General features: G+C 39.9%; 1 protein-coding gene across 1 annotated transcript in view; it reads left to right on the top strand.

The window, feature by feature from the left end:
* The window catches only part of ELOVL4 (ELOVL fatty acid elongase 4), a 45,023-nt gene extending 34,598 nt beyond the window's left edge, over nucleotides 1-10,425 (top strand). Inside the window, exons 4-6 of the mRNA XM_080998876.1 lie at nucleotides 4,293-4,464; nucleotides 6,460-6,587; nucleotides 7,629-10,425. Of these exons, the coding sequence (XP_080855002.1) occupies nucleotides 4,293-4,464; nucleotides 6,460-6,587; nucleotides 7,629-7,898 (570 nt within the window). The 3' untranslated portion in view covers nucleotides 7,899-10,425. The remainder of the gene's footprint in view (nucleotides 1-4,292; nucleotides 4,465-6,459; nucleotides 6,588-7,628) is intronic.
* The last annotated feature ends 3,606 nt before the right edge of the window (nucleotides 10,426-14,031 follow it).

Raw genomic sequence — 14,031 nt, 5'->3', positions numbered from 1 at the left:
TTAATAGTATATTTTCAACTTATATACATATTAAAAATAATGTGGGTTCTACTTGTCCCCTTGACATTTCCAGAGTTAGGTTTCTGAAGCATATTACAGTGGTGATAATTGCACCTTCAGTCCACAGCAGGAGTGACTGCGGGAACAAAATTAATACAAAGAAGCCAGCATATTGACCTTAGCAAAGTCACCTAATTAAAAATACAGCTATATTGTATATTGAAGGGGCAGAGATTGCTATGTAAAAAAACAACAGGGGCAGCTATTTGGCCATCCACATGGTGCACACCATCAAATACACCTTGATATATAGATTAGGCTTGCCATATTTCAAAAAGTAAAATTCCTGACACCACCGAAATTGTTGTTCTTTTTTTTTTTTTTTTTGCCACCAAAGTTGTTGAGCTTTGGCCAGGCCCCAATGCACCCCTTTCTCTGACACAGCCCCTCACCTTACTTTCCCCTTTACTATACCCCACCCAGCTGCTCAGGCCCCCAACAACCCTCAGAAATGTGTAGTGAGGCACTGCCACCTCCCCCCCCCCACAACCTCGAACTTACCACAGCTGGTTTTGTTCCTCTTCCACACAGTTTGCTACCCTCGCTTTCGAGGCCTATCCATGTCTCATTTAAACTGCTTCCTGCACACACGCACACACACCATTACCTGCCCGGCCCCCATCTCCGCCTTGACGGTGCTGCAGCTGGAAGGAGATGGTGGCCCTGAACGGCTGCATCCTGCCCCGGCAAAACAAGGAGGTGCCTGGCTGGCGAGCCAAACCAACATGGCCACCTCAGCCCTCTTGGGTGAGGTGGCCATTCTAGCAGCTCCCGAGCGCCCAGCTGCAGACCTTCTCTCACGGCCTCTGCTGCTGCGACTGAGCTACCCACGGGACATCCCTGGCACAGGGTCCCTTTTTCAACACGCTAGGGGCGGCTAGGCCTCTGCATCGCCTTCCTCTGTCCCACATCTCCTCACTCTGCCCCCCCCTCCCTGGCTAAGGGAAGTGACCTCTCATCACTTCCACTGCTGCTGGGTCACAACCTCCCCTGGATTTTTTTTAAAAAACCAGAAAACCGAAAACACCCGAGTTGCCATATGTTCAGGAAATTCCGGAGATCTCTAACATTTAAAAAAGTTTCCCCAGCATCCAATTTCTGTACATTTCCGGTATTTTTTGGACATATGGCAAACCTAATATAGATGTACTTTGAATGCAAGAACTCCGCATAACAGAGAAGGGAAAGGCATGCATTTCTGGAAAATGACTGCACAATCACCCACAATAGTATTTTTCGTAGGTAAGAGAAGCATTGATCATTCCTTTTAGGTTAGTTAGGATCATATAGTAATAGTAAACGTTTGTAATATAAAAGTTACAAACTTTTATCCAGAAGTTGCAAGTCTCCTAAACATCCATCTTTCAAGCACAGGTTGTGTCACTCAAGTTCCTGTAAGAGAAGCAGCATGATAAAGTTCCTAGGGTTGTATGCAAGTAAGTCATACTCCAGGTAGACCCATTGAAATAAATGGACCTATGTTAGTAGTCATGCCTATCAATTTAAATGGGTATACTCTGAATAAGACTAACATTGGAAACAACCCTTAGTACTTGCTGTATATACGTTAAGTAAGAATCTTGAATATTCTTTGTAAGTGTCACAACTTTATTTGATCAGTTAATGAAAATGAATGTAGCATTCTGTTTTTTAACTTCTCCCAAAAGGTGGTGTCTTAATCAGTGCAGCGCTCTTCAGAGCTACTATAGCTATCATTAGAGGGTGTTAGCACAGGCTTTGATGTGGGAGTTAAATACATGACTATCTGGCTCAGGGCAAACAATGCTACTTCTTGAGCAATGTGCATTTTAAAACCACTTTTGAATAGCCTTTATATCTGGGAACTCCTAGCTCTGTAGGAGTCTCCCTTCATCTTCCCTCTCCTTTCCCATTACTCCCGCATGTATCCCAAATAGTTTGCCTTATAAGACTCAGAGCAAGTCTGGCAACAAGCAGGGAAGGAAACAAACTGGTTTTATTTATATCCCACTCAATTTTGAGGACCATTGATATCAAAAGTGTCTGGGGAAAGAGGCAAGAATTCAGAATGTGATAAATATAGTCAACCAAAAGCAAAAAGTGCTTTCATCTGATTTGCCAGATCATCAGTGCATAATTAGCTAAACTCTTTAATGCTTCTTTGACATGTTCTTTCTTCCTAAACCTTATCCAAAGTAGTTGGTCTTTTTGGTTCTTCAGTGTTAATTAGAAATGCCAAGGAAGAAATGTTCAAAATATGGAGAAAAGAAAAAACTGTTTCACTCTTTCGAGTTGAAAAAATGGCAGAGTGGTAATACACTATTATTTGTAAAATGCTGTTTTAAATGTAAAGATGAGTGGAGCTCTAAAAGACAAATAAAGGATAGAATGCAGGTATGGATCCATCAGGTTTCCATCGTAGATTATAGACTCTTGACTAGATCCTGCAGCCTTCTTCATGTGTAAGACAGATAAGGGACCGTTACAAAAATAAGGGACCGTTACAAAAAACTTTTCCTGTAATAAAAGAACTAACAATCACTAAGTAGAATAACTACCTATTATTAGTATTGCAGTGTTGAAAGACTGAACAGCCAGGAAGGAGTTACCTACTATAATTACTATCCTGTTGCTTGTCCTATTAATAATCTATTAATCCAATATACTCAAAGGATGTAACTTCATGCATAGTGTATAGGGTCACCCCAGCCCAGTTTAAGTGCTTTAAGCTCAATTCCTATGCACACTTATTTGGGAAGAAACCTTACTGAGCTCAGTAGCAGTTACTTCTGAATAAACATACATAAGGTTGTGCCATTAACAGTTTACAGACTTAGAACACCTGTAAGTGTGCATTTATTTTGTTATGAGTACTTTAAATCTAAGGTGTTTTACCTTAAAGGGGTTAAATTAAAAGTGTGCCACAGGTTATTTGGACAGTCAAAGTGAACTGTAACAATATTTTCTTTTGTAGAGGGAGGTTGCCTTGTTCCAAGACGACATGCTTGCTGCTTTTTGAAAAATAAAACTGGGGAGGAGTGTGCATCAGTGCTGGAATCATGGGCCCTTTGTTTACCTATTTATTTATGGCCATAAAAGAATTTTTAAAAGATTAAAAAAGCAAAAGAGTCACAAAATGGCCTTTTTAAAAGATCTGCATTAGTGTCTTGTGGTTTCAGTGCTGCAGCTGTGGTACACTCAGCTTCTAAAGAATTAAAATAAAATAAATAACAAAATGTAAAGGGTGAAATCCATTGTCAAATGAAGCATCCATTCTCACAATCAATTTCCCCCTCCCTCTCCTTCCTTTTTGCCTCCATCTGCTGAAGAGCCCCACCCCCACCCTCTACAGCCATTTTGGTGGGCATATGGAGAAGGTTGTCTTTTCAAAGTCCATTTTCCTAATACATTAATATCAGTTAAGGCTTCAGCTGTTTGTTATAGGAACACCGTTTAACAGCATGATTTTATACATGTCTACTCAGAAATAAGCCCCATTGAATTAAATAGGGCTTGCTTCCAGCAGTAGCTAAAGACTGCAGTATGAATAAAATTCACTTTATTTGTAGACTAAGAACATTGGCTGTTTATTTTCTAGAGAAACTGGGGAGAAACTGACTGGAGTCTTGTTCCAGCTCATAATAATAAACTGTGTTCTACATTTAGCTCTTTCATAGTCAGATTGCTACAATACGTTTTGAGAGGGTATTCTGTTTTGTTTTGTTTAAGTTGAAGTCCTATTCATGTCTCTGAAGCTACAGTTTTATCTTTGTTGTTGTGAGATGAGGGGGCTGGATGGGGTGTGTATATATTAATGTCTATTAATTTCAAGGAGTGAACAGCACACAATGAATGGCTTCACAGAACACAATCTTGTTTATAAAAGCCCTTTTCCCCCCTAAGAGAAAGAGAATGCACAAAAACGATTTCTTTTTTATTTACCTCTTTGAAATGAAGCCACAAATAAACTTGTAGAAACTCTAAACAAAGAATCAGGTAGTAGTGAACAAGACTGTAGACAAACGTGGGGAATCTTTGGCCCTCCAGATGTTGCTGAATTTCAGCATCCCTTTGGGACCAATTGTCTGTGCTGGTGAGGGCTGATGAGAATTGTAGTACAATATTTGGAGAACCTCAGGTAAGTGACTTCAGCTCTAGAGGTCTATGTAATGGCAGACACTGGGCTACATGGTCTGTGTATCTGAACTCCAAATTGGTATATGAATTCTTATGCTCTTCTTTCTGTATTACAGATAGCTGGGGCTTTATGGTGGTACTTCGTATCAAAAGGAATTGAGTATCTGGATACAGTATTCTTCATCCTAAGAAAAAAATTTAACCAAATCAGTTTTCTTCATGTCTATCACCATTACACTATGTTTACTTTGTGGTGGATTGGCATAAAATGGGTTGCAGGAGGGCAAGGTGAGTAGTCTTGTTTATCTTCCCAAATAAGGAGTACAAAGTGGGGACTCTACCTGGAAGCGAATATTCATTTTGACAGTAGCTTGTAAATATTGTTTCCTTCTGGAGTAATGGAATGCCCTTTCAATTCTGGAATGCTAAAGTTAAAGGGTAGATTCCTTCCTTCTCTGGGAAATGAGGGGGAGGAAAGAAGTATATGATTGCACTACTAGGAATTAGGAAACACTTCACATGGGCACGAATGCATGATTCGGATTTCGCATGCAAATCCTTCTTTTTTTCATTTAAGTAAACTTGCTGTGTGAAGCAACACATACATCTGGCTTGCTCAATCTAAAATTCAGCAACCATGAAAAAGAAGAGATTATTTTATTCTGCCTTGCTTATTCCAGAATATTTCCATGGTGATTAAAGGATGTAAGGCCCAAGCTTATTCATGTTTATTCAGAATTAAGTCCTGTTCATTTCAATGGGATTTACTTCCAGAAAAGTATGATTAGCAGATTCACTACATTTTATATATGCATAAGTATATATATGTATGTGTGTCTGTTAGCAAGCCTAGTATATAAAGCAGGCAACAGCTATACATTATACTCTAAACACAGAAATTGTTTGCAAACACACAGTGCAGAACCCTGTAATTATTTCCCAGACATTTTGCTCTTCTTATATTCACAACAACTCGTTTGGAACATCTTCATTTCCTGTAATACCGTAATTCTGACCTTGGTTTGCTTTGCCTTTCTTAAATTATAAGTTCTTCAAAGACTATTCATGCTAATCATGTCATACAGCTTGATAACCATCATTAATTAGGAGAGCACAGGAATGACTTCTTCCTTCCGGATCCAGATAGAAAAATGCCCTTTGCAAAATAGTTTTGGTTTGGGGCTTTTTCTGGTTTTGTTGTTGTTGTTTTTTTCAGAGTATGCAATTTGATTTTGCAAATATATTGGAATTTTGAGAACAGTTTGTAATCCTGTGCAGACTTCCCTGGGCATCATTCCTTACTGAGTTCACTGTAAACTAATAAGAGTGATTTCTGTTTATGCCCCCTGTATTTTTAAAACAGTTGATATTATTTAACAGTCAGCACATCGCAAATCCACTGTGGTTAAAATATTTCAGGTGATAACTGAATAAGTCATCCTCAGAGTGGATTCATTGACATTAATTAAGTCCAGTGGTTTCATTGGGTCTACTTTGAGACTGGTATGAGAACCCAAAAGGGAGGCGACAACTTACAGCAGTGGAGCTGCATCCATCATTGGTGCTTTGCTGACACATTATGACCTGGCAAGCATGACTGAATGAACTTGGCAACCTTTTGCAGCTTACACACCAGCCCTTACCTCCCCACCCATCCCAGAACACTCATTTTATTACCTACAGGTGATGTGTGGCTCAAGACAAGCCACAGGGTGTCATGCAAGGGAGTAAAAGGTCAGAGCAGGGTTGTAATGCAACAGAGGCTAATTTAGATGGTAAGGTCCTCAAGACAGGAACCTCCACCTTTTCCTGTTTATATTATACTCTATAAAGCCCCATGTATATTTATGATGTCGTACAACTAAGAATAAGAATTTGGACATTCTGCTAGACTGGGTACAGTGCCTGCAAATGGAGGAGAAGGGTAAAAGGTGAGGACTGAGTGGCAATATGGGGTGTTGTCCACGATGGTTCAGCTTATTGCCTATGTGCAGGTGCACTCACACGGAAGGAGGGAGAACAGATCTCTGTCGGCCACTGAGGTTGCCCCCCATGAGCTGATATATGATGTACATTGCAAATGTTTCCCATATTTTATATTTAGAACAGAAAATACCTTTCCACTGTGAATACTAGGCTGTAATTATTATAATGTACTATGAAACCAAATTATCTAAGCTTTTACTTTAATGTGTAACGGGAATAATAGAAATAAGGAGAATATGAGGTTACACCTCTTGCAACTTTCAGATAACATCATTCTTTGTTTCTTCCTCTCGACAGCTTTTTTTGGAGCACAAATCAATGCTTTTATCCATGTTATTATGTACATGTACTATGGACTAGCTGCCTGTGGCCCAAAATTTCACAAGTACCTTTGGTGGAAACGATACTTGACCATAATGCAGCTGGTAAGTAATTTTTTTTAAAAAAACCTATTACCTAGGATACTTAGAACCTTGAATGCTAGAACTTTAAAGCTAGGTGGATGTCATGCATCCACACACACCATGTACCTCTTGAAGCAAGATGCTCTGTACTCAGATCACACCATAGACATGAAAGAGCAACCAAGAATGAGATTGGTATTCTAGCCAGATGAAAGAATAGAATTGAATACAATGAAATGAAATGTGTAGAAATAGCTCCAGGTAATGAGTATGAACCAAAACAGTATCTTACATACCTATTTGCATGCAGAATATCTTAGAAATAACTGTAGAATGGAAAGTATACGGTAATTCATCGAAATCTGTTCACACTGAATCCAGTGATAACACTGTGCACAAAGGGTTTGGCTGCATGAAATAGTTGTCTTACACGTGAAAAGTTGGCCACTGGGGGAGCAGGATGCCAGACTAGCTGGGCCACTGGCCTGATCCAGCAGGCTATTCTTATGTTATTATTTTATGCAATCCTTTTCTGGATTTTAAAGACCAGATTAATCCCTCCATATTGCTGGCAGAGGAACAACCCAGATTAGGGGAGATGATTTATGGACCACCACCCCCTTCTCCGAAATACATGGCTGTAGATCAGGCATGGGGAACCTGTGGCCCTCCAGCTTCAGGGTTCCATCTCCCATCAGCCATAAGCAGCATGGGCAATGACCAGGGATTGTGGTGGTCGTCACTCAGCAGAGTTTGAAGAGCCACTGCAGAACAGTTCCGAAAAGTACAGTAAAGCCTAGTTGTTGGTCATGAATATTATGAATAGCAGAATAGGAGAAACTTGTCTTCTTTTTCCGTTTCCACCTAATAGCTATTATCATTTCTCTGTGATGTGTTGGTGAATCATTTTTTAAAAGTATACCTTCAGTTTTGCAATTTGCCTGTTAATTCTTTTCAATATCTGTATAGTATTCAGATTTCCCCCCAAAAACATTATAAAATGCAATCGAGCAGAAGCTTATTGATCAGGATCTTTGACATTCTGTTTTTCTACCTTTTCAGATTCAGTTCCACGTGACAATTGGCCACACAGCCATGTCTATTTATATTGACTGTCCCTTTCCTAAATGGATGCACTGGGGCGTCATTTTCTATGCCAGCACTTTCATTATCTTGTTTGGTAACTTCTACTATCGGACATACAAGATGCCCAAGCAGCCTGTAAAGAATGGCAAGATTACCAATGGTGTTGTGGCTAATGGTATAAGCAAACCAGAAAATGGTCTAGTTGTGGAAAATGGAAAAAAGCAGAAAAAAGCAAAAGGAGAGTAACTCGATCCAGGCCTTAACCATTGTTGGCAGTGAGGAGTCTCCAAATTGGTTGTAAAAGAGAAAGAAACGTTATCCTATCTATACCAATTGACCTTTAGGTTATTGAAGAGATAGAAAACATTATTTATGAAGATCGTTTTAACAACAACCCTTCAACTTAAAAAATTCTATTGTAATTATGTAATTATTAAGACTCTCATGATCTCTATGTAAACTTTTAGACTGCTGGTGTTGGTAATGTAAGAAAGAATTGCTGAAGCATATCCTGTCAATCCAATGGTTAATACTACAATTAACCAAGGGTACAGTTGACTTGTTGGAGCAGACATTTCTTTGAAAATACGAATATTGTATAAATCTTTCTGAACCTATCATTTGTTTTAAGACCAAATCATTCCCTAATTAGGACATGGATTTATTCTTGCCCTCTTTTATCATAGTTTTGTTTTATAGTCTCTTAAACTACATGTTACCCTAATTTGTCCACTATATCTGTTACAACTTCTCTTGTGTGGAAATGCACCTACCTCTTCATTTTTTGAAAGTAACACCTAACATTAAATACTAATTTTTGAAATACAGAGTCTGCCAATATAAATTTTGTTCTATTCTAATTAGAAAAAAAGTATTTCATTATTATTTTTTTAAATGTATTTTCTCATTAATGAAGAGGACATATTTGAAAGGTCTGTATCTGAAACAAATGACAAACCATGGTCTAAGTCTAAGACAATCCTTGTTTCTAAGATGTCATGAAACTATTGTTTGTTGTCTCCAGTTGCATGAAACCCATGGTGCTAATGCTTAAAATGGTTGGATGTTATATTGTGGTAGAGGGGAGGACAGAACTCAAATTTTTATTTTGCTAATGGCCTACTTATTTAGTACTGGGCATGTTAAATATAAAGAGGAGAAATTCATCAGCATAGAGTCTTGCAGCTGAAAGCCTCCACCCAACAATAGAACTCAAGTTAGCCACGACCAGCTTGTTCCATTGGGTTCAGTGGGACTTAAGTCATGATTAAATTTAGTTAAATTGGGGCCCAAGTGCTTAAATGTCATGAGCAAATGCACTGTAGATAATATTGTTGTGAACTGTTTACTCACAAGGTGGTCTTGCCTCTAGTACTGTAATACTTGCGGGCTCATGATCTTTTTACAGGTACTGTACAAATAGACTTGTAATTGATTCTTCTTGCAGTCATGTCACTGCAAGAGCAATATTGGCTGGTTAAGATTCCATCCCTTCCACATCAGCTTCTCTAAGTCTAATTTCCATGGCTGTTCTGCTCATCATTCCTTCTGCTGCACCATTATGGCTTGCCTCTAACGCTTATTGTCAGAGTACCTCAAGTTCGACTCCACTATGGACTGGATACATTTTATTGCACAACTGTGAAGAAAGTACAGTAAGGATCCTCCATTTGCACAGCCCTGGAAATGGATGTGGAGAGAAGTCATGATTTGCTCCAGCTTGGATTGAGTTTGAGGCACAGCTGGAACTAGAACTGAGGAGGTCGTTAGATTTCTCTGCTCTGAATACCAGAGCCATCCTCATATATTTATGAGAAAGAGATTTCTCTCTAGTAATGTATTTTATATCATGAAAATAAAGCTATTTAGTTGAGACAGAAGCTCGCAGGACATTCTGTTTTTACTTTTACCCATCTTGTATTGTCTGTAAAAACGATAGGAGAACAACCCCCCCCCCCCCGTATTTCCTAATATTTACTATGTCTCTGGCTTATTGGTTTTGCCCAAAACACTTCCAAAGCAATCCAAAAGTATAATTGGAAAGGTTATAAATGTCTGGACACAGATCATCTTTACAGGTTAATTTGGCAGGCTGGTCTCCCAAAGTAACCCAAACTGGGTATGAAAATACTGACATGGGCTGCAGCCCTAACTAGGGAGTAGGCCCATGGAACACAGTGAGACTTACTTCTGAATAAACCTGTTAAGGATGACACTGTGGAAATACACAGCAGATCTCTTAAATCTTAACTGGTCTGGGACCATCAAGTAGCTTCTCTGAGTAGGGTTGTTTCTTTTGTGCTTTTCAAAATGGAGCCGAAAGGTGGGTGTTGTTGTAGGCAGCTGGCAGAGCAGGGTGGGGTGACCTTGCTCACCTGGCTTCTGAATGTGGGGGTCACTGCTGTTAATAGGGAGGGAGGGACTGCAGGTAGCTTGGTTTTCAGCAGGCACAGTAGCACAAGCAGTGGGTTGGCTCCAGTACCAACAACCTGCTGAACTCCCCACAACCTCAACTGTTACTCCACTGCCTCTGTTACTGGCAGCGAACTCCGTGTTGGGAAGCCAAGTACGCAAGGCAGCTCAACCCCGCCAGCTGCTCCTGCAGGCAACAAACATCTTGGGACATGATACGCTTAAAGGGCTGTTGATTTTATTGGGGGAGAATTAAGCATGGGCTTAACTTTTTCATTGAAATCAATGGGACTTGCATGTGCTCAACCTTGTCTGGATTATTCCCTTAATGTATAGAAATAAAAAGTAAAAGATGTTTGCAGATCTTTTGTCCTTTTTATAATCTAATGAGATTTCAGCATGGGGTGGTGTTCTGTCATCATCCCGGTGGGGGGGGGGGAACACCTATTTCAGACAACATAATTGACTTTGCCAGTCGTACTGAGAATATTCTCTTCCAGGGTGGTGTGGCTTTTGACTTTGATTTCATTTGGTTTGATTTTTTTGCATACCACAGTCTCCTAGGTCTTTGTGTATTGTAGATTCATATCCATGAGAACATACACTAACCCTATGGTGCAATTCCACCAGAATATTGCTGCTGGAAACCCAAATCCTGCGTAGCTTGTAAACAAAGCACTTGTTGGCACTGATGACAATGCAAATTGCACCACAATAAGATACAGATCCTGGCATGCTTGCCTGTGTGGCAGATCTGGTTTAATTAAAATCATGTTTATTTGTTCGTTAGTCTCTTTTATCACAAAAGTGACTTGAAATAACTTACAAAAATAATATAAACCCAACAAATAAAAGTTTTAAAACACATCTATACAAGTAAAAAAGACAGGCCACATTAACAGAGATCAGATAGACCTGAAACCCCTCAAAAGAGGGGCCAAAATCCAGGGCTAAAAAAGGTTTCTGCCTGGTACCTAAACATAGATAAAGATGGCAAGCCTCCCTGGGTAGAGCATTCCACAAGTGGAGAGGCACCACTGAAAAGGCTTGTTCTCGTATTGCCACCCTCTGCACCTCCCATGGAGGAGCTACGTGGAGAAAGGCTCACATGATGACCACAGGGTCAAGGTCAGTTTGTGTGAGGTGAGGCAGTCCTTGAGGTCATTGGGGTCCTGAGGCTTTATAGGTCAAAACCAGAAATTGAGCCCAGAAACTAATTGGTAGCCAGTGCAGTTGCGCCAGAATGAGTGTTTATATATTTGGGCTGTCAGCAATCAGGCTGCTGAATTTTGGACCAGCTGCAGTTTCCAAACAGTATGCAGCCCCCTGTGTGACACATCTCAGTAATCCAAATAGTCCCTGTCCAAATAGGGGCACGACTGGGCCACAAGTTGAAAGCACTGGGGGAAAACACTCAGCAGAACCAAGGCCACTTGAGCCTGAAGCTGCAATAATTGATCCAGGAGTACCCGCAAGCTATGTTCCTGCTCCTTCTGAGAAAGTATAATCCCATCCAGAGTAGGCCACACCCCACCCATCTGTTTGAGGGAACCACCCTCTAATAGTCATCTGCCTCTGTCTTATCTGGATTAAGTTTCAGTTCATTGGCTCATATCCAGTCCATTACCAAGGCAAGACAATGGTACAGTGCATCCACTGCCTCATCTGCAAATGTAAAGGGAAAGTAGAGCTGTGTCTTCATGGTGCATTTTGGGGGTGATTACAGTATCCTTTATCAGACATCTTTAATAGGTACCAGCAACATTTTGAAAGACATCCACACCCAGTACATACATAATGCAAAGTAAAATGTTCAGGTTCCCAGAGTAGAAACTGCAGCTGCAGTGCTCTTCTCCTTTGGTCCTGCTGCTGCTGCTGCTGCTGCTGCACTATCCAACACTAAGTCATGGTTTGGCTTAGCATTATGGCCAAACCCGGACACATGCTTTGTTGTGGTTTGTTGGGTGAGGCAAGCCCAGGTTTGGACGTGACGCAAAACCAAATCATGGCTTAACCCTAGAAAGTACAGTAGCAGCAGGACTGAGGAGGAACACTCCATGTACCTGCATGTTTTTGCTGTTCATGCTAAACCATGTTTTGTCTTAACCTTGTACGCAAAGCAGGTAATTGTCATGGGGCCCACAGAAATCTCCATAAGCATTGCAACATTTAGTCTTAACTATTTCAAAGACTTTATTTTTAAAACTTAAAAAAAAAATCTAGCACTGCGTCCATAGATGTCATTTCTACTGAAACTCATCTCATCACTTTCTCCTTTCCAGTGGTGGGGGAAGGGAAAGATGGAGCCAAGATATGCCAATAGCACTTTCCAACTGGCCTTTAATCTTGTACTTTTCTTAAATCAAACGTCCTGCGTAGACAGCTAAGTTAATGCATGTTGGGCTTGCATTCCCCAGCTTGGATTTTGGCATGTTACAATTTGGCGGGGTAGGGGGAGATTTGATACTGGCTGATTGCACGAAACAATATTTTGAATATATGGTATGTCAAATACAAACATCAGGAAATAGATTTTCCAGGGTTGTTTTGAGATATAAATCATCTTTGTAAATTTGCTTGTCAGAAATCATAAGCAAAAAATGTTTCTGATTTTCAGGTAGCTAAAACTTATTTCAGAGCAATGGAGTGTTACTGAGTCTATACTTGCTTTCTTGTCTCCACAAAACGCAGAACTGCAGCTGGTTTGTGTGTGTGGCAGGTTTCTAGTAACTGAGCAGTTACATGTGATGGGGAGATAGTCCTTGATTTGCCACACTGCATGGCGCAGCAGTTAATTCAAAGGATAAACGAATGTCATTTTTGCAAAGGATACTAAAGGGGTGGTGAATAATGTGAGACTCCATTGCTTATCTCAAGCCTTTTAGTTTATTTATTCTAGCAAGGCTTCATTCCTCCAAATGAACCAGTGCCTTTGCATGCTGTGACTCATTTTTATGAAGTGGTCTACTGGCTACACATGCATGAACAGTATCACACATCAACAGCAACCATTTGCAGGATTGCAAACACACTTGGTGGCATGAATAAGAGCAGATGTTATAATGCTGAATGTAGCCCCATTATCCATAGACCATGCATATTGAATGAATAAACTGCTTCAGGTAGCTGCAATTGATGACAAAGCATCCCTGGGACTGGTTTACCGGTAGTTGCAATAAGCAATTTCATTTGAAATTCAATAAGAAACACATTACCATGCCATGCTCAGAGTCATTACAGTAGTCATCTGTAAGTGGGATTAGCTATGATGATCTAGTTTATTCCATTTTTAACCTCTGTCTTTCTTACGGAAATGATGTGCAATAGTTTGCTTTCGCAAAACCAAATAGAAAAAAAACCAGATGAACTACAAACTGGTATTGTCAAAAACTAGAATGTCAGTTCCTCCTTAATTCTGGTTCTTGGAGCATGTCTGGGATCAACACAAACTACGGATTGGAGCCAACTACATTTTGCTCAGAGTAGACCCATTGACAGAGTAGACCCATTGACCCAAAATAAGTTGGTCAAGTCCATTAATTTCACTGTGTCTACTCTAAGTAGGACTAATGTTGGATACAATCTTCTTACAATCTATTTATCAATAAATGTATACGCTATTGAAATCCACAGGAGATGTTAGTAAAAGCTGCAACAAAATAAACTGTTTATTTGAGTGCGATTTTAACATTTATTATGAGCAGCTTGCATTGTGGCTAGCATGTTTTGTAAATAGATTTCATGCAAATCATAGTGTGATGTATTCATTCGGGTTTTAGATAGCTGCATCTTTCCGCAAAAGCAAGAATTTTTTGGGTGGGGAGGGAAGAGTTTGATGTTGGAAAAAAATAACAAGTTAACACTAAAACCTGCCTTTAGAAACACAAAAATATAATCCAAGTATAAATAATGAAGCCATATCTTCCTAAAATTCAGCACATCTATGCAAATGGGCTCTTGGGCAAAT

Source organism: Podarcis pityusensis, assembly GCF_964106645.2.
Source record: "Podarcis pityusensis genome assembly, chromosome: 3".
Taxonomy (NCBI): domain Eukaryota; kingdom Metazoa; phylum Chordata; class Lepidosauria; order Squamata; family Lacertidae; genus Podarcis; species Podarcis pityusensis.
Note: the sequence above shows the minus strand (reverse complement) of the source record. Positions and strands in the feature narration are given on the sequence as shown.